General features: G+C 36.7%; 1 protein-coding gene across 2 annotated transcripts in view; it reads right to left on the reverse strand.

The window, feature by feature from the left end:
- GKAP1 (G kinase anchoring protein 1) overlaps positions 1 to 21070 on the reverse strand; it is an 85923-nt gene that overhangs the window by 56540 nt on the left and 8313 nt on the right. For both annotated transcript variants that reach the window (XM_045469726.1, XM_045469725.1), the window contains exons 3-5: positions 15449 to 15701; positions 13620 to 13763; positions 3568 to 3645 (exon numbers count right to left, since the gene is read on the reverse strand). In XM_045469726.1, the coding sequence (XP_045325682.1) occupies positions 3568 to 3645; positions 13620 to 13763; positions 15449 to 15658 (432 nt within the window). In that variant the 5' untranslated portion in view covers positions 15659 to 15701. The remainder of the gene's footprint in view (positions 1 to 3567; positions 3646 to 13619; positions 13764 to 15448; positions 15702 to 21070) is intronic.

A 21070-nucleotide genomic window follows, 5' to 3' on the forward strand; every position in this document is an offset into this window, starting at 1 on the left:
TTTGAGCCCCGCATAGGGCTCTGTGCTGACAATGCTGAACCTGCTTGGGATTCTCTCTCTCCCTCTCTCTCTGCACCTTCCCTGCTCATGCTCTCTCTCTCTCTCAAAATAAATAAACTAGCCAAATTGTATAAAAATATAGCTGTTTTTATTTTTCAACTCAATCTCTTGCCTCTTAAACATTAAAATAAAAACAAAAAGCTATACCTTGGTTTATAACCTCTCCTAGTTGCCACCTCTTCTTTATTTCAGGACCAAACTTAAGACAATCATCTATAGTCAACTTCCTTTCTCACCTCCCCATCAAATCTGGCTTCCTCTGTTCTCTGCCACTAAAATAAAGGTCAACCTCCCTCTCAATGCCAAATCTAAAGACATTATTTTTTCAAATACCTCTTAGTTTCCTCAATACACTTCTAACTACTCTTCAGTCTCCATCACTGGCTTCTTTTCTTCAAACTCTTCTCATCATTATTCCACTCTTAAGCTATTCTTTTGCTTTATGACCCTTGTTTCTCAAAATTTAAAGCTCTAATGATACACTCATGATTTTGGTATGTACAGACAACTCAATTGGAATGTTCAGTAAACATCTCCAAGCTAAATATGTTCACCCTGCCTTCCCTACTGGATCCTCTCGTTAAAGCACCTGTTTAATGCTACCATCATCACACAACTCTGTAGACTAGAAACCTGAGTCACTTCTATCTGTTCTTCCTACACACTATATACAAATTAGTCATGAGGTCTTGTTGAGTTTATCTCCTAAAGATCTCTTACATCTGTTCTCTTCAGACCTTCTGTCATTTCTCTATCTTCTGCTGGACATTGCAACACCCTCTAATTTTAGCCCCTCCATCTATCTTCTACACTGCTACAGCATGAGTTTCTAAAATGAAAACCTGAAATAAATCTAACAGTTAAAAATATTCAATAGCTCTCTGACAACAGATTTATAAAGCCAAATCTCCTTAACCTGGTGCTCAAGATTCTTTAGATCCTATCCTTCAGAAAGTGTCTCTAGCAACTCCGAATCAACTATGCTATACCCTTTCATACACACATATCCTGTATTCTTGCCACCCCTTCTCTGACAATGCCTACTTTCTCTTGCCTACACTGTGACCTTTTATACGACTTGTAAGACTCCTCTTTAAAAATCCTGTTCTAGGGGTGCCTGGGTGGCTCAGTCAGTTAAGTTTCTGATTTCAGCTCAGGTCATGATCTCACAGTTCATGAGTTCAAACACTGGGCTGCCTCTGCTGTCAGCACAGAGCCCACTTCAGATACTCTGTCCTCCTCTCTCTCTGCCCCACCCCTGCATGCAGGCATGGGCGTGTGCACACACACTCTCTCTCATAAATAAACATAAAAAAAAAATCCTTTTCTAAAACTCATCCCCATCAAAGACAAAGAAAATTCTTCCATCTTTCTGAATTACCACTGCACTGAAAACATTCATCTGTCAATACTATACACAGTAATTACGTGTACATCTCCCTCTACTAAATTCAAGGGCTGGGACCATATCTTTATCTTTGTATTATGTGCCTAGCACATTTTGGTTACTCAAAAAAATATTGGTGAATGAGTAATAGAACAGAATATAAAATGCCATCCCAAACTTTAGTTAATATAAAGATAGTTAGGCTAAAATAATTATAGTAATTTTTTTTTGGATATTGACTTAAAACTCAATGACTATGTTAATGTAATCACATCAAACTAGCTACTGCATACAAAAGGAGTTCCTCCCTTCTCTGAGAGTCATTATGGTCTGACAGAACCAATGATTTTGGGTAATAGGCCTATAATTGTGCTAAGAAAACCAGCAGGGATCATATTTTATCAACACCATCTACTCTACTCCTCTAAAGATATAGCTAATTCTTTTAGCTTTAGAATCTAGACATGTATCTCACAACAATAAATCATTATTGTATGATAATATTCTATTTGATAAATTTTATCTCTGATTAAGCAAGTCAGGAGAACTTTTTTTTTTTTACACTTTTCCAGTATAACTGAAAGTCCATTTAAATTATTAAATTGTAGGGGCGCCTGGGTGGCTCAGTCGGTTAAGCGTCCGACTTCAGCTCAGGTTATGATCTCATGGTCTGTGAGTTCGAGCCCCGCGTCAGGCTCTGGGCTGATGGCTCAGAGCCTGGAGCCTGCTTCCAATTCTGTGTCTCCCTCTCCCTCTGCCCCTCCCCCGTTCATGCTCTGTCTCTGTCTCAAAAATAAATAAACGTTAAAAAAAAAAATCATAAAAAAAATAAAAAATAAATAAATAAATAAATAAATAAATAATTAAATCGTAGTAAAGCTAGCTGTATCCATTTTTCTAGTTGCCAGCTTTGTGCTTAAATGGACAACTAATAATAAAGATTATAGTTAGTCTTTATTAATTAGGGTAACAGGAATAGGGACATGGAAAATGAAACTAACATACACAATGCACAAAGTCCACTTTACTGGCAACTTTCATCCTTTTCCCTTGCACTATAAATAAAAAGCAAAATCATCTGCTGTGAATTTTAATTCCTCTCCTCCCTTCATCTTAACTGAAGGAGCTAGTGTACAATGACATAGTCTAAAGGCCCATAAGCATGATCAGGGTCATTTATGATCAACTATAATCACAAACTGAATACATTTTATGGACCAAAAAAATTCCCAATACATATAAAAGACTAAAATGTCAAATTATATGAAAATAATAAATGTTCAACTTAAATACAGACACTAGAAGGCAACACTACTTTAACTTAAATGTTCCTATAGTTACAAGCGATACAATGCTTTTCAGCACATAAGCCAATACCACAATTTAGTTACACAGTTTAAGCGTGCAACTCTTGATTTCAGCTTAGGTCTTTTTTTTTTTTTTAATTTTTTTTCTAATGTTTTTATTTATTTTTGAGAGAGAGAGAGAGACAGAACATGAGCAGGGGAGGGGCAGAGAGAGAGGGAGACACAGAATCCGACGCAGGCTCCAGGCTCTGAGCTGTCAGCACAGAGCCCAACGCGGGGCTCAAACCCACACATCGCGAGATCATGACCTGAGCCAAAGTCGGATGCTCAACCGACTAAGACACCCAGGCGCCCCTCAGCTTAGGTCTTGATCTCATAGTTTGTGGGACTGAGCCCAGCGTCAGGCTGTGCACTGACAGCGCCGAGCCTGCTTAGGATTCTGTCTCTCTCTGCACTGCCATCCCAGTGTCACCCACTCTCGCCCTGGCTCATACTCTCTCTCAAAATAAATAAATAAACTTAAAAAAAAAAAAAAAGGAGTGGGAACCTTTTTTTAAGGAAGAATTTCTTAAGGTGCAAGAATTTCTTAAGGAAACATTCCAAATCACCAAAGTTCAGTCTTCATGTTTTTGTTGCCTCTCAAAACTTGAGGAGTAATCTTATTATAAAAATTTCATAATAATATTGTTATGATGATGAATTTTTAGGACAAGCTTTAAATGGAAAACTTTTATATAAAATTCAGGAAGGATTGGTCCAAACCTTTGAACAATTAAACTTCTGAAATATCTAAATCAATAAATGTGTAAATACCTTTTTGTGCTCTTCATATTCTAATTTACTTAGCAATAATGCCTTCTCAAGATCTGCTTCAAACATTTCAGATGTCAGCTAAAACAAAAAGAAAGTTTCACAATTATGCCACACAAGCAAAAGAACTATGACTATATATACAGAAAGGAAAACAAATGCATTAAAAAATAACCTGGGTTCTCCAAAGTTATCTCTCCATGCCAAAGTAGGGAACCCTGTATTTTACAGAAGATACCAAAGCAAAACTTCCAATTTTGATATTTCTACTTCCCTATTCACTATCAATTATGTTTTATATATCAATTTTTCCTTTTAGCAAAAAAAACTTACAAAGAAATTGACAATATATTAGATGTCGATGATGGTATCCAGTTTAAGACACAGAAAATTTTAATAGGGATTACTACTCAAAAATACTAAAAAATAACACAATCAGCATTATAAAACATACCATTCCCTTAATACAGATTAATCCATGGGTACGGAAACTTTAAACAGGTGACCAAAAAACTTTAAAAGGTGACCAAATGTCCTGGTATATCCCTGATGTTATAGCATAATTATTCATAGTGCATCTTTTTACTCATATCCTTTTATTTGGTTGCCCTACCTTTTAAGGTAATCTAATACTATAAAAAATGATTCTTTAATTTTTGATCTATATCTTTTGGTTCCTCTTTCCCACCAGTCAGTCTCATCTTAACTTCTTATAATACAGCTTCCATTACCCTCTAATCAAACTACTCTCCAAGAATTACTTTTCTTAATTGCCAAACAGAATTGCTACAGTAGTTGGGTGGGACTTCGGGTTTCCACCATGGAGATAAGGTTATACCTGCAGCTGTACACAGGAGAGTCACAACATAAACTTCCTGGACTTGTGTACATGTATGTGTTGACCTATGTGGACTAGATAGTAAAAGCACACATTTAGTGGATATTTCTTGTTTCTGTCTGTTCAGAAACCATTCCTTTACTCCTGTGAATAACTGTATTTCATCCCAAAGTCCTATGATTCTAGTAGGACAGCAGGTTATATAATCCTATATACCACCCACCAACAAACCCACACAAAATCCAAGCTACCATCATCAACGACAGCGTGGGGGCAAGGGATCCAACTCTTCTTTTGATCTCCTAGCAATTAAATTTTGAGAACAAACAAAGCAAACAAAGCAAGCGGGGTCTAGTCATGTGACAGCCCTCTACAAATGAGCATGTACTAGTTGTACTAGGTCACTCCTCTAAGTGCTCCAGAATTCTTAGTTTCCATCTTCCCCAAGGCCTACTTGTTTGGTTCTTAATTCAGATCTGTGAAACCTTTCAACAAATGATCTCCGCCAAGTTAATCAGAATCATTTCTACTGCTTGATAACAACAACAAAAATCTAAACCAAAATAGAAACCAACTCCAAAAAGGAATGATATATTTCCAAGGGATAATTTAAAAATTGGAAAATAGTAACACTGGACACAATGAACTAAAGCTTTTATTCCTAACCAAATCATACCTCTGAAAGCATCTCATCTAAACCTATACTAAGACAACAAAAAGAGAGGGGGGAAAGAGTAGGTTTATCACAGAAAAAAATCAATCTAATTCAGAAAAAAATGCAATTAGAATTAAAATGGTAAATAAGGGATTATAGCACTAGAAAATACCGTAAGCCCAGAGTAAATTGTACATAGTTCTATAAAATAACTAAAACAAACTGAAGGATTAATTCAACCCAAATTAGTAATAATCAAGAAAAATAAACTAACCTTTTAAGTAATTTACGATACAAAGGGACATTCAAAAACAATATACAGTTATAAGGTAAAAAAGAATTGGATTCATGTGTTACACAAGTTTATATCAATTTCTCCACCTAAACTCATAGCCACTGAGTACAAATATTTCTCTGTATGTAAAGCCAAGAAGTCATCCCAACACGGAAAAAGTAACAAAACGACTTGAGTTTATTCTGAACAAAGTTGATTCAATTTACCACTAAACTTTTAATCCACATTAATGACATCTAACATTTATAAAAATTGCATTTAATATTATTTCCAATATATTACATATTCTGACCAATATTCCAAAAATAAGTTAGCAGGCAGGAGAAGAGGTTAGAGAGTTGGGAGTCTTGCAAGATGTCATTATTCTTTTTTCCATTAACTAGTAGCACTTGAATATTAAAGTAGCTGATTCCAATAGTATGATAAAAACTGAATGAGATAGAACTTTTAAAGTGAAAACTATGGTTCTCTTCAGCATTTGATTCTAAATAGCAGTTTAGAACTTTTAATTTTTAACATCAACTAGTATACAAGGAAACATAAGTAGGCAAAAATGATTTAAGTTTCAATTTAAGTTTCTAAGAACTAGAACAAATCTTCCAAAAATATCTGTATGATCCAACAGGATAACAGAGAACCTGGGGTGTCTGGGTGGCTCAGTTGGTTAAGTGTCCAACTCTTAATTTCGGCTCAGGTCGCTATCTCAGTTTCATAGGCTCGAGCCCCATATCGGGCTCTGTGCTGGCATTCTCCCTTTCTGTCTCTTTCTCTGCTCCTCTCCCACTTATGCTGTCTCTGTCTCTCTCAAAATAAATAAACTTAAAAAAAAAAAAAAAGGTAACAGGGAACCTTCTATGTGCTTTGCCTGTAGGGCTTTAAAGAAACAGCATATGTATGGGTTTTGCCCTTAAAGAATTTCTACTCCAGTTGGGGACTAACACATATGAAGTGCAGAAAATAGAAGAAGATGTTGAAAGTGCTACAAAAGTGGTGGAAAAAAAAACATATACAACAAATAAAATTTAGAGAGGCATACAGAAAAGACATTGATTTAAGTCTGTCCCTAAATGACAGATATAATTTGGACAGGTAGAAAAGGGAATAGAAGAAGCTGAGGAGGAAAGAGCCAAGTGAACAAAGATATGATATTAAAAATAATGTATTATGGGTGACACTGATAAAGAAAGGGGATACCTGATAAAGTGTGAATTCAATACAAGAAAGATGTGGACAAAATCCAGGCTTTGGGAGATCACACAGGTGGATAATTTAAATTCCAATTCCATGTATGCTAGCTGTGACCTTGGGCAAATTACAGAAGTTCTGTAAATTTCAGTTTCTTCATATATAAAAAAGGAAATAGAAATATCAACCTTACAGAGTAGTTTTCAAGATTTAAAGCTATTAATACATGTAAAGTACCTAGTACAGTGCCTGCCTGCCACAAGAGTTACAGTGAATTAGAATTCCCCTTCTCGGGGCGCCTGGGTGGCGCAGTCGGTTAAGCATCCGACTTCAGCCAGGTCACGATCTCGCGGTCCCTGAGTTCGAGCCCCGCGTCAGGCTCTGGGCTGATGGCTCGGAGCCTGGAGCCTGTTTCCGATTCTGTGTCTCCCTCTCTCTCTGCCCCTCCCCCGTTCATGCTCTGTCTCTCTCTGTCCCAAAAATAAATAAACGTTGAAAAAAAAATTAAAAAAAAAAATAGAATTCCCCTTCTCTATGTTGGAGTATAGTGGAAAATGAGGTTGCTTAGGTAGGGCAGAATCAGATTCCAGACACTCCCTAAAAATTACAGACTAAGGGCAGCTGAAGGAGAAATGCTGATAAAAGTAATTTTAAAGAAATAAACTGAACCCTTATAAAAATAAAGGCTTAGAATCAATGTGTTTGGCTAACACTCTGTAATCTCAGCATATAGAACCAGAACATAAAAGTACAGAAAATAAAGGCTATATCTTAGAAAAGAATAGCCAAGTTTTAGAAGACTAACTGAACATGAAGTATGAAAGAAGAATGAATTAAAGTTAAGATTTTTGATCCTAGATAACAGGGAGAACAGTAGCATAAGACTAAAACTTCAAGAAAGAGAAAGAAAACATGATTCTAAATTCTCTAAACATATCTTACAGCATTAATTAATCATAAGACTACTATAAATACAGTTGTCAACCTAATTCATCAGAACACGTACAGGCAGAACCAACAGGGGAAAAGAAGTCTGAGCCTAAAAGACAGGTACCAGGCAAGAAAACACAAAAATCACCATGATTTTAAAAAGTATCTTCTATTAAGCTTGCAAATAGAGAATTCCTCATTTATGAGAAGAGGAGGAAAGGAAGAAAAAGAGGAAATGGTAGGTAGGTACTACAATGCCTATAGGATTGAAGAAAATACTTACATGTGCCCAAGATGGAGTACTTCAGAACCCCTTCCTCTTGGCTTCCTTCATTGACTCCTACTCCTCATCTAGTAGTAAAACATTTTTTTTTTCTATTTAAACAAACCTATAGCTCAAGGGCTTATGCCAGTTAAAGAGTATGAAGAACCAATGAAAAACGGAAAGGACGGTAAACATTTTGGAACTAGATTTTTAAAAATTGATTTGTAAGCCTAAGTACCATAACAATTTTACCCATTTTAAATTCAAGCAAAACCAATTCTAAATGAAGAGTTACTCCTCATTTCCCACAGGCATCATGGGAAAAGGATTTTATAACACAACAGAGAACATCATTCTGAAGACCTCTCACGCTTGCAGCCAACTGTTTATTTAGTCACAACAGCAGCAGTGCCCTGTCATCCTCTAACTCCATGATCTTCCGAGTGTGGACCACCTATCTTTCACTAATTTGGAAAGCAGAATTATCTTCCCAGAAATCTTCTAATAGTCTTACTGAACATTATTATTTTAAAGGTTGTCAATGTTCTACAAAAATTGGATCTACGTGTACACACTAATTATCAGGTTCAGTTCATTTTAGTTAATGTATCTTGATGTCTTTTGAGTGTTGTTTACATTTTTTTTAATGTTTTTTTACTTTTGAGAGAGAGGAAAAACAGAGTACAAGAGGGGGAGGAGCAAAGAGAGAGAGGGAGACACAGAATCGGAAGCAGGCTCCATGCTCTGAGCTGTCAGCACAGAGCCTGACACGGGGCTCGAACTCATGAACCATGAGATCATGACCTGAGCTGAAGTCGGACATTTAACCAACTGAACCACCCAGGTGCCCCTTAAAAAAATTTTTTTTTTAGTATTTATTTATTCTTGGAGTGTTGTTTACATTTTTTGTCTTCATTTTTGTTGTATGCTCTCTTGTATCTCTAAGGAACAAAACTGGTTTAATCATATACTGAGGGATTAAAAGTAGGAATGAAAACAGAACTATAAACATTGCAACTTATAAAAAACACCATGAATTTTTAAATGAACAGGACACAAATACAGTGAATACAGAATATATATCTGTTTGTGTCAGGACAAGAGCGATACCATATAAGCAACTGAAAAGGAAAATTATAAATAGAAAATTAAGACAGTGACTATTTGAAATTTTGATTTGTTGAGTCAACCTATCTGTTCTTAGCTGCCTGCTATGAGACATGGTCAGACCTGTAGCCTGAAGACACCAGTTTTTGTTTCACTTTCAAAGCACAATTGTAGGAGTCTTTTCCAGAACAAGTACCAAGTAATGCTTTTTCCAGAAGAAAAGTGATGAATTTTGTTGCTAAAAAAAGAGCCCCAAAATACAGAGGATTCATTTGAATTTGCACTCCTTATAGACATATAGAGACACACATGCAAGTCAAACAATTGCCAAGGGTCTTATTATACCAGCCATCAGGTTAATGACAAATAGTATACTCACAAACATAGAACAAGCTATTGGCAAAACACCTTTAATCAAATGGAGTAGAGGATTCAATGTGAAAGAACAATTACTATTGTGCACATGCTAGCAGATAATCCACTTCGGAGTCAGATAAAACCAGTGATGTGCAGTTTGAATCAGTAAGAGGAAGAAACACACAAATTTTGATTGGTTTATCACTAAAAACTTACCATGAGAAGAAATTTTTCTATTCAGTTAATTATTTTTGAGCCATGATGTAGAGTTACGAAAAGGTACACTGGAATCAGTAATATCAATGTATCATGAATAAAGGAGGTATAACTATACCTGAACAATATCTCCACAGATTTATTCCCAGGCAACAGGTATTACTGAACAGTATGTCTCTTGATCTTAATTCAATATTAAAAGTAGTAAAAATTATAAATATGACCAAATCAAAGCAGGCCTATTCATCTGTTAAAAACAGCTTTACTAAGATATAATTCACATACTTCATATATCACATAAAACTTGTGCATTTCAAGTGCAAAGCATATACCTCCTTTTGATGTATACCATTCTGCAAAGAAATAGGAAATATAACACTATCTTTCCAACTCTGAAGTATGCTGAGATGGATACAAGTCTACGAAATGGAAAATGAGATACAAACATTTCTTAAGATACTAATATTGCATTGAAGATTATCTCTACAATTTCTAGCAACTTCCATAACATACCTCAGCAAAATATATAATATCTTGAATAGTCTGAACCTATTCTTTCAGGTCAATGTGTCACAACTTTTAATGTTAAGGAAAAGATAAAGAATTAGGATCAAAATGTGTTCTAGGCAGTTTGCCCCCGCTGGTCTTTTAATGGGTAAATTCAACTATTTATATTTATTTATAAAACAAATTATTTGTCTATTATCCTTTTTCATATCTTATTTCAAAGGCTTCCTTGCATCTTCCTTTTACTTTATAACTTCTGCTTATATGGACCAGGTTTAATTCTTTTTCTTCAACTGATTTAAAACTTATAGAATGAAAAGTCTTGTGTATAAATAGTTCTTTTAAATTAAAAAAAAAAAATCACACTTGGAACTATGTATCTTGTCATCAGTATGAAAAATCTTAAAATACCTATTGGCTTCCCCAACCTACTTCCTTACCAATTTTTGTGTTCAAAAATAGGGGTTCCGTTCCATTTTAGACAAATTCTTCATGTGAATTATGTTCTCATTAATAACAATTTACAAACACTACTGAGAGTTAATTATGTATTGAACTAGCTTCAATGTTTGCCACTGGTACTTTCCAATTGTGCTCTTTATTTAGATTTGTCTTAACTGGCAAAGAGTGTATCTCAGAAAAATTTTCAGAAAGAATAATGGCAGTATGCCTCCTTAGCCCTTGCATGTCTGGGAATATATTTCTTTAGCATTCAAAAACATGACATCTTGGCTAGATACAGAATTCTTGGTCCTAACATTTTAATTCTGCCATTTAAAGTAGCTGGTCTAATTTTTTACCTGTTTTCTCCCATGCATATATTTATGGTATTATTTTTGTGTCTCTTATTCTTAAAATTAAATACTTTTAAGAGAATTTTTAAAAAGTTTTCCCAAAAAATCCTTTGAAAAAGGCTTAAAAGTTCTTTCAAGCTCAGATTCAAGTCCTTTAAGAAAATTTTTATCAACATTACCTTTAATGATTGCCTCTATTCTATTTGTTTTAGGGACCCTAACTCTGCCTCTGTTGGATTTCAGTTCTGTGTTCCAATCTATTAGGTTGATTTTATTGGCAAAATTTATCTCAAATTTTCCTTCATACAATTGACTCAATTTTCTTCAGTGTATACTCTGTTCATTAGTCTTTCTAATGAAATTTTAGATTCTATGATTTTACTTCCCCAAATTTTTTTATTTCACCCACCCCTCTTTTCAACTTCTTTGGCACTTTTTCACCTCACCTTATATATATCATTACTAATCCCCTTGACTTTTACAAAATGGTCTAGCTCCTTGGTTTTTATTAAAAGAACAGGTGCTGTCTATAATCAACTTCTGCTCCCTGTAATAAATATTTTTCAAAGTATGCTTTCACTCTGGAGACTAAGTACAATGTTCTTTTCCTTTCACATGGCACAAACTTCTTCAGCTGAGATGAGATCAACTAAGTTCCACTGTTTGCTCATATGTAGACGGAGTGGATGCTTGTTTACTATCCACCTGGTTGCTGTTTAATGCCAGCTGTCAGATTTTATGCTGAGGCTCTGTGAAGCCAAAGTCACCTTGGTGATTTAGGAGTAGGAAAGTTTGTCTTAGCATAATTTCTCTTTTGTGATTGAAAAAAGTAGCCACATAACAGGCTAGCTTTCTATAGTCAGCTTTTTGTCTGGCTCAGCCCTCAATACTGGAATTTCTCACTGTGCTGTTTCTTTATTGTGTCAGGGAGAACACCCACCATTCTACAGGCTTTTTGCCTAGTTTAGTCACTGCCTGGTCCCTACTTTTAAAATTTGTTATTCCACACAGTAAAATAGATTCCAAATGGTTTTACTGTCCATCTGTTCCAAGGTCTGCCTTTATCTCTTTGCCATTCATCAGTGTTAATTATCCTAGCATCTACTCTACTTCTCATGACCTTGATTATTTTCTGCAAGTGAGACTTCCAAATATGCTACCAGGTTTTCCTAAGTGGCCCATCAATAGCATATCCAGCAGAAGTTCCTCAAAGTTCCTGAGCCAGGGATAATATTCTTGTATAGGGCCAGGGCCATGTCAACTATTTCCTTTTCATAATTACCTGGTCATTCTGGCAGCAATCAGTAGGGGCAGGAAGAAGGGCAATCAAATATCTGTGCTCAGGTTCCCACATTACACAAAATGGATTTTGGTGCAAATTTGAGTAGTTTTCCTTCATTAATTTTCCAGTGCTCTTAGGGCCACTGGAAGAAATTCTCTCTGGTGAAGACACTGGTAAATTCTATTACTGTCTAAACAAAGTAGATCATTACATTTATACTTGTAAGAATTTGTCATAATAAATGCCATAGAAGGAAAAAAAGAAATAATCAAATAAAAACTAGAGGGTTTAATACAAGACAATGTATCTAGTATCCACTGCCTGGAAATATCTTTTAAATGGCATCTGCAAACAGCTCTTGTATAATAACTGAGGCTTGTGATGATGAGCCTAAGGCACTACACAATCCTAATGAAAATGTGATAACTAATACAGCTGATGTGTTAAGAGCACAGTTTAGTATACTCTAAATCTTTTAAAACTAGTAACTGAAGCATGATAGGTATAGCACTCTATTAAGCCAAATATCTGATAAAACAATACCTCTTCCCAATGGATTAAATGACAGTTTAACAAGTAAGCAAATAAGTAACTATTCATTTCTCATACATCCAGTATCTCCTAGAGTACATTCTAGGCTTAGTAAGTTATTTTCCTGAACACCACACAGAAAAAGAAACTGACTGGTCTTAAAAATTACCTGATTTGGTTATTACTGATATCTATTTAAAAAAAATTTTTTTTTCAACGTTTATTTATTTTTGGGACAGAGAGAGACAGAGCATGAACGGGGGAGGGGCAGAGAGAGAGGGAGACACAGAATCGGAAACAGGCTCCAGGCTCTGAGCCATCAGCCCAGAGCCCGACGCGGGGCTCGAACTCACAGACCGCGAGACCGTGACCTGGTTGAAGTCGGACGCTTAACTGACTGCGCCACCCAGGCGCCCCATTGATATCTATTTAATAGAAGCACAAAATATCATATAAATAAGTTAAACTAACAAATGTCATATACTATGTTACATCAAAGTTGAAGAGGAAGTTTACCTTCAAAGTTTTTCTTTTTTAAGCAAAACTGTGACTAAGTATTAACAAGAGACCTCTGACCCTACAAATACTCATCTCTTGACATGAAAGAATTTAATCCTGTTGTTTTACCTTCTGTATTTCTCCCTCACTTGTAAAAAGGCATATAAACTGAAAACTCACAAAATAACTGCTTTGAATTACATAAAATAACAAATATATCAACTTTTTCCTAGATAAAAAACAGAGCCTCTCAGTAAAAGCAAAAGATGTGTGAATTAATCCAATACAATATGCTCATCAGAATAGTGTTGTCATGGATTCAGATACACTGCCATTTTAAAAATGCATACATTTGGGGTGCCTAGGTGGCTCAGTCAGCTGAGCCTCCAACTCTTGATTTAGGCTCAGGTCATGATCTCAAATCATGAGCTCGAGCCCTGCCTCAGGCTCTGGGCTGTCAGCACGGAGCCTGCTTGGGATTCTCTCTCTTCCCCTCCCCCACCAAAATAAGTAAATAAACTTAAAAAATAATTAAATAAAAATGCACACATTCATCAAAATACAAAGCAAAACAATTTGATTTACTTAGCTGTACCTGTTCATCTCTTTGCCTCCACTCTTGCCAATTCTCTTCTCGTGAATCCTTCTGCACTGGGTTTGGTAATGAAAGCTCATGGTGAGCATTACAAATGGCATGGGAGGATTTCTGGGGAATTTTCTTAAAAGCGAGATTCCTGAGCTATGAAACAAATGAACAAAAATCATTAAATTCAGTCTACCAATTCTAGAATACTAATGATTTTTTGTTAAGAAGTCAATAATATTTCTATTCCACTCATTATGCTCAGAGTCACTATTTGTGCTTTTCTTAATCTTTGTAAAATAATAACTTCACAGGTATTTAGATAATATTGGTGGGTTTCTAAATGAAACAATAAGTGAAAATGGACTGTATTCTATTATACCATGATTTTAATGATTCTGCTTTACTTAAAGGAAGAAGTTTATAGAAGTGAAAAACAGGATAACAGGTGTACTTTTCACCATGTTGTACACCTGAAGCTAATATGGCACTGTATGGCTTGTGGTGAGCATAGCATAATGGATAAACCTGTAGAATCACTATACTGTACACCTGAAACTAATGTAACAGTATGTGTCAACTACCCCCAAGTAAAAGAAAAAAATTTTTAAATGAGGATAATGATAATATATCATTACTGATTATTACAGGGTTGTTGTGTTGTTATTAACTGTGTCAACAGATGCAAAGTACTTAAAGCATACATATGTGACATACATGACACTGTATGTCAACTATACTTCATTTTTTAAAAAAGCAAAACAGTGGGATTCAAAAAAATTAAAGTTGGGGTGCCTGGGTGGCTCAGTCGGTTAAGCGTCCAACTTTGGCTCAGGTCATGATCTTGCAGTTTGTGAGTTCGAGCCCCACGTCGGGCTCTGTGAGGACACCTCAGAGCTTGGAGCCTGCTTCAGATTCTGTGTCTCCCTCTCGCTCCGCCCCTCTGCCACTCATGCTCTGTCTCTCTCCCTCTCAAAAATAAACATTAAAATGGGGCGCCTGGGTGGCGCAGTCGGTTAAGCGTCCGACTTCAGCCAGGTCACGATCTCGCGGTCTGTGAGTTCGAGCCCCGCATCGGGCTCTGGGCTGATGGCTCAGAGCCTGGAGCCTGTTTCCGATTCTGTGTCTCCCTCTCTCTCTGCCCCTCCCCCGTTCATGCTCTGTCTCTCTCTGTCCCAAAAATAAATAAACGTTGAAAAAATAAAATAAAAAATAAAATAAAAATAAAAATAAACATTAAAAAAAATAAAAAAAAAAAAGATTAAAGTTTAATGGCTTACAAATTTAAAAGTTTAAACAACTCCAGCAACTACTTTGCTAGTCCTTAAAAATACAGGGCCTAGTCCACAAAATAACATGATGAGCTAAAATTGGACTGGCTAAACCAGTCTCAAGTAACAGTCACATCATCATGATCTGAGATGCAGCAAGTGAAACAAGAGATAAAACTATTAAGAAGTTGTTATGGATTGAACTGTAATCTCCCAACAGATATGTACTAGGCCTAAAACCCTCAGGTGTCCGTGAATGGGACCTCATTTGGAAAATAAGATCTTGCAGAGGTAATCAAGATAACTTACAATACAGTTTCACTGAATGAGAATGGGCCCTAAACCAATATGACTATTGTCCCCACAAGAAGAGGTGAAGACAGAGACACACAAAGGACGCTAAGTCACAGCAGAGGCAAAGACTGAATGATGCAGCCACAGAAGCTAGGAAGAGCCTAGGAAGGGCTCTACTCAGAGTCTCAGAGAGAGCCTGGCTCTCGCTGACCCCTTGGTTTGTACTTCTGCTCACAGTCTATTGGGAGAGCAGACACAAATAGTTCTAATTGTTACCTCATTTGCTTCACTCTGTTGTTGTTCCTTCTTTTTTCTTCTTTTTTCTCTCTTTTTCTCATTTGTAGTTGATTTGCTTGCTTGAGACTTTCCAGTATTCCGACCTTTGCCTTTTCCGGGCTCAGAATCAGAACCACTGCCACTATCTACTTGCAATAGGGCAAAACGAGAAGCAGTAGTGGGAACAGAACTAAGTACTGCTGAGGCCATTGTAACGATTTCTATTTTAAAATACTTTTGTCAAGAATAATTCCTGTAGGGAAGGAGAAGAGGCAGATGAGTAAATATGCTCAGTAAAATCTGTTCTAGATTCTAGAACAACACACACACACACGCGCGCACACACACACACACACACACACACTTCTCCCAACACTGGATTTAGTAATGGGTTTTTGGGGGTTTTTTTTTGTTTTTTTTTTCAAGTAGGCTTCACACCCAGTGTGGAGCTCAATGCACAGCCCAGCACCAGGCTTGAACTCATGACCCGGAGATCAAGACCTGAGCTGAGACTGAGTTGGAGGCTCAACCAACTGAGCCACCCAGGCGCCCTTGGATTTAGTAATATTTGGATTCATACCCATAAGGCCTACTGGCAATAATATTCTTTTCTAATTTAAGTAAGCAATATACAACTGTAAAATAGAAAATAGAGAAAAGATACGAGATCTCACAACTATTGCAAGACTACCACCAATAAAATGTATTCATTTTTCCATATATGGTTTTCAAAAATTCATGATTTTTTTTCTTTTTTAAGTGTACTGCTGTAATATATACATATGTACAGAGAACATGTTAAACCAACATGGTTTACAATGAAGTAGGAATATTTTTTACGTTGCAGAGACCCTCAGTCCAACTAACTACATGTTAATCTCCAACTTCCAAGACAGGAAAAAAGGAGTAGAAAAGGAAAAACACTCCTATCATTCACAAAATACTACCTTAAAATTGATTCTGGAGACTGCTACTAAGTCACAGAACTGACAACAAAATAGAGAACCAAAGGAAACTTTTTCAAATCACCTTCCACATTATCTTCTGGTTCACTAGCTTCAGCATACCTTGAGTATACCTATACACTTAGGATATTAAAGGTCTTGCAGTAATATCTAACCCAAATCATTTAGTTTTACAGAGGAGGCAACTGGTACTTAGACTGGTTAAGTGACTTGCCTAAGGTCAATCGCAAGTTATTGGCAGAGTCTCGACATGAACCTAGGTTTGCTGAACCTTGCTCTGCAAGTTCAAAGTAAGAAGCCCCGTTACTACTAGAAGACTCTAGAAGACTTGGTACTCTTTCAATTAAAAAAAATTTTTTTTCTTTTTTTTAATGTTTATTATTTTTGAGAGAGAGACAGAGAGAGAGACAGACAGACCACAAGCACAGGGGAGGGGCAGAGAGAGAGGGAGACACAGAATCCAAAGCAGGCTCCAGGCTCTGAGCTGTCAGCACAGAGCCTGATGCAGGGCTCAACCCCTCGAACCCACAAACCTTGAGATCATGATCTGAGCTGAAGTTCACACTCAACCGAGTGACCCAGGTGCCCCAAAAAGAACCACATTTTCTTAATAGATTGTGAAATTAAGAAACTTGTTCATTTTTATTTTGAAATGTATCAAGTACACAACTCAGTAAAAAAATTTTTTTAAATAAATGAACATTCCAGTTACCCAGCACTAAGATTAACAGAATGTTAACTCACCCTGTGCCTCTGCCCAATAGCATCCAACTCACCCTGTCCAGAGATAATTATCCTAATTTTCGTGTTATTCATTTGCTTGTCTTTACAGTTTTAACATGTCTATCTGGAGGCACAGTACTCATATCCAAACCAGCTACTGTCATTTCCAAAATATCCTATTTTTTCCACAGGTTCCCCCCTATTCAGTATGGTAGAGGACTATGCAAAAGTACAAATACTAGAAGTGAGAATCACTGAGGTCCATTTTGAAAGCTAACCACACACTATAGTTTATATGTTTTCATGAGGGAACGAAAATGAGAAGCATGCATTCAAACTTCCATCTTAACCTAAGAATCCGGAAAATTATTTGGAAAGCTTTCAATTTTTTTGTGAAACAATGCACAAAAATTAAAAAAAAAAAAAAAGAGCTGATATTTGAAGATGCTACCTAGTAGCTACTAAAACAGAGTATTTTTATTATAAAACCATGTTAATACTTATTGCTCCTATACCCAAAAATATGCAAATTAAGATTGAATACCATGACATATAGAGATGGCATCACACTGATAAATTATGACATATTTTTATATTTTTTTAACGTTTATTTGTTATTGAGAAACAGAGAGACAGAGCATGAGCATGGAAGGGGCAGAGAGAAGGGGAGACAAAGAATCTGAAGCAGGCTGCAGGCTCTGAGCTGTCAGCACAGAGCCCGACGCGGGGCTCGAACTCACAAACTGCGAGATCATGACCTGAGCCTAAGTCGGACGCTTAACCGACTGAGCCACCCAGGTGCCCCAATTACGACATATTATTAGACTTAATCTTTGCTGTAAGCATGAGAATTAAGTTACTACATGGGAGAATATACTATATTACAGAATGAAAAAGAAGTTTAAGACTCAAAAACACTATGGAAAGCATTAATATTGCTTCAACTTTAACATGCCACATTAAAATCCTTTTTTAAAAAAAAGCTTGTTTATTTTTGAGAGAGACAGAGAGAGAGTGCGGGTGCTGGGGAGAGGCAGAGAGAGAGAGGGGGACAAGGGATCTGAAGTGTACTCCACACTGACAGCAGAAAGCCCTATGGAGGGCATGAACTCAGGAACCGTGAGATCGTGACCTGAGCCAAAGTCAGACGCTTAACCCACTGAGCCACCCAGACACCCCAAATCCTTTAAGTTTTAGTTGCTTTGAGCACTTTAGGTACAAAGATCCTGCACAGTTTTTCAACAACTATTGCCACATTTAATGTTAACTCCGGGGACTATAAATTGCATGTGTCAGCCATTCACAAATACTTACTGCCCCTCCCTGAAGGAGAATTACATACCACTCTCCTACTGAATGGGAGGCATGACCATGTCATTTACTTTGGCCAGTGAAATATAAGCTTTAAAAAGCTTTAAAAGCCAGAATGTGGTTCCTATTTCTGTGATTGTGGAAATATATGCTGAGCTGGAGTCTCCATCAGTCAAGTCTGATGGAGTCTGAAATTACAATGAATAAAATCTCCTTATTAACCTGTAATGGATATGTAGCTTAAGCAAGAAAGCAACTTTGCTGTTTTAGGCTGCTGAAATTTTCAGGTTGTTATTACAGCATAATCTGGCCTTATCGTGACTGATTTCTTGCACAAATAAATTTATTTTCCATTCTAGGACTAATATCAAAACCATGAATTTCACATTTAGATTGTTCTACATGAGCTAAATGTTCACAATTGTCTATCTAAAACATCTTGGGGCACCTGGGTGGCTCAGCTGGTTAAGCGTCTGACTCGATTTTGGCTCAGGTCATGATCTCGCAGTTGTGGGTTCGAGCCCTGCATCAGGTTGTGTGCTTACAGTGTGAACCTGCTTAGGATTCTCTCTCTCCCTTGCTCTCTGCTCTTCCCCCTCTTACGCTCTCTCTCTCTCTCTCAAAATTAATAACCTTAGAAAATATTTAAAAAAAAAAAATAAAACATCTCCACAAAGCTCACAGAAATTTTCTTTCTGTGGCATAGGGCAGAGCTTTCTGACCAATGTATCCTCAAATACTGTTTCCCTCAGTCCTTGGCACCTAAGAAAACCCTGGAGAATTCAGAGATGCTGGGCCCATCACCATCAGATGCAGGCAGCCTCATGTGTGCTCACCAGAGGACAGCGCCTGCACATGCTGCTCTGCAGTTATTTGTCAACTGTGAAGAGGGCAGTGCAGGAGCCCCTGGAAATCTACTTCCTCAGACAAGTATAGAAGGCACCGGTGCCCATCAGAGTAGGCAGGTCCAAGGAACTGTTGGAAGAGTTTGTGTTCTAGGTACCCCAAATGCAAGCCGTGCAGTACAGGGAGCAGCGGCTGCTGTGAGGAGGGGCAGAGCACAGAATCTCCTAGTGAGCAAGGTTCCGAGTAATGGCCTGAAAGCTCTATGTTCACAAGTGGCAGGTACTTCCTCCCACTTGCCGGTGATATGCCTTTTTAATGGCATAAATCTAGCTGCAAGGTGACTGCTCAAACAATGCACATGCTTTCTGAAAAAGCATTTGCTTTTTCATTTTTGTCATTTAAAATGACAAAAAGAGTTTTGTCATTTTAAACACTTGTAGTTACAAAGTCTTATTGAACTTTCATTTTATCACAAAAAAAATTCTTTATTACATTTTCAGAGAAATGCTTTTAAATTCTCTAAAAATATTTTCAATTGTTACAAATTATTGAACAGTTATACAACAAAAATGTTTTGTTTTGTTTTGTTTTAATTACCTACTCAGCTAAACAAAATTTCAATGAGAACTCAATTTAAAGAAAACATCATCTAAAAGTCTGGGTCAGGAATAGTATATTTTTTCTGATTTCAGGTTTTTATTTAAATTCTAATTAGTTTATATGGTAAAATTGGTTTTAAGTGTAGAATTTAGTGATTCATCACTTACATATAACACCCACTTGTATATTCTTATTTCATGGATAAACCTGTTTAAAAATTTATGTTCATAGAAGCAAGCACAATTTTCTCATTAGAAACCCTGAAAAGATTCGGAAGTTTTATACAAATACAACATTTAATATCTTTCCTAATACTTTATATTTTGTCTTACTTATCCTAATCAAATACTATAAAGAAAATGTAACACCTTTTTCCACCCAGCTCTTTAATGATGCTGTAGATCTCCTCCCAGTTTGGGGACAATGAGATGCTCTGGTCTTTTATGTTTGTACTGCAGAAGTCAGAGGGAAGGAAAGCGCTACCTTATGAGTGCTGACCTGGAGCAAGAAGGCCTAGTCAAACCTGGTAAACTTGCTGCTTGCTTAGAGCTCCTGAGCAATCCACCTGCTTCCTCTGTGAAATAGGGACAAGAGTGCATAGCTCACTGGGTTGTTGTAAAGGTTAAATAATATATGTGAATAGCTTAGAACAGTAGCCAGTACAGCAGAAGCACTCAAATACAAACATCTACTGGTGTTCTTACTATGATTTTTAACTAAAGTATGTCTCCAGGTCCTAAAAGGCACAGAACTGGCACAAGCTATTTAAAAATTTGGCTAAGCTTGTCTGACTCCATTGCAGAAAGTGTTATGAAACTTAACATCCAGCCCTTCTCAAAGCTAAGGCTTTAATTTATGAAAGGAAAAAGGATTTAGGCACTGAGAAGTAGTGGTCAAGCAGTCAACCACTGAAGACAGTCAAACACCTGAAGATTATGCCTAACAAATGGCAGAAGGGAAACACCCATCTACCTGAAACCCAAGAATCACAGTAAGGACTACGTCTTAAACACAGCAGACAAACAATAAACAATTCCTGAATGAATGTAAAGAAATAATAAAAGAACGACAAAGTGAAAAGAAAGCATTAGAATAGTGTTAATTGAAAAACAGTGAAAAGACAAAAATGTTTTTCTGAGGAGGCTGCTACCTATGCTACACTTCAGCAACCATGCGT

Source organism: Leopardus geoffroyi, chromosome D4 (assembly GCF_018350155.1).
Source record: "Leopardus geoffroyi isolate Oge1 chromosome D4, O.geoffroyi_Oge1_pat1.0, whole genome shotgun sequence".
In the NCBI taxonomy this organism is placed as follows: domain Eukaryota; kingdom Metazoa; phylum Chordata; class Mammalia; order Carnivora; family Felidae; genus Leopardus; species Leopardus geoffroyi.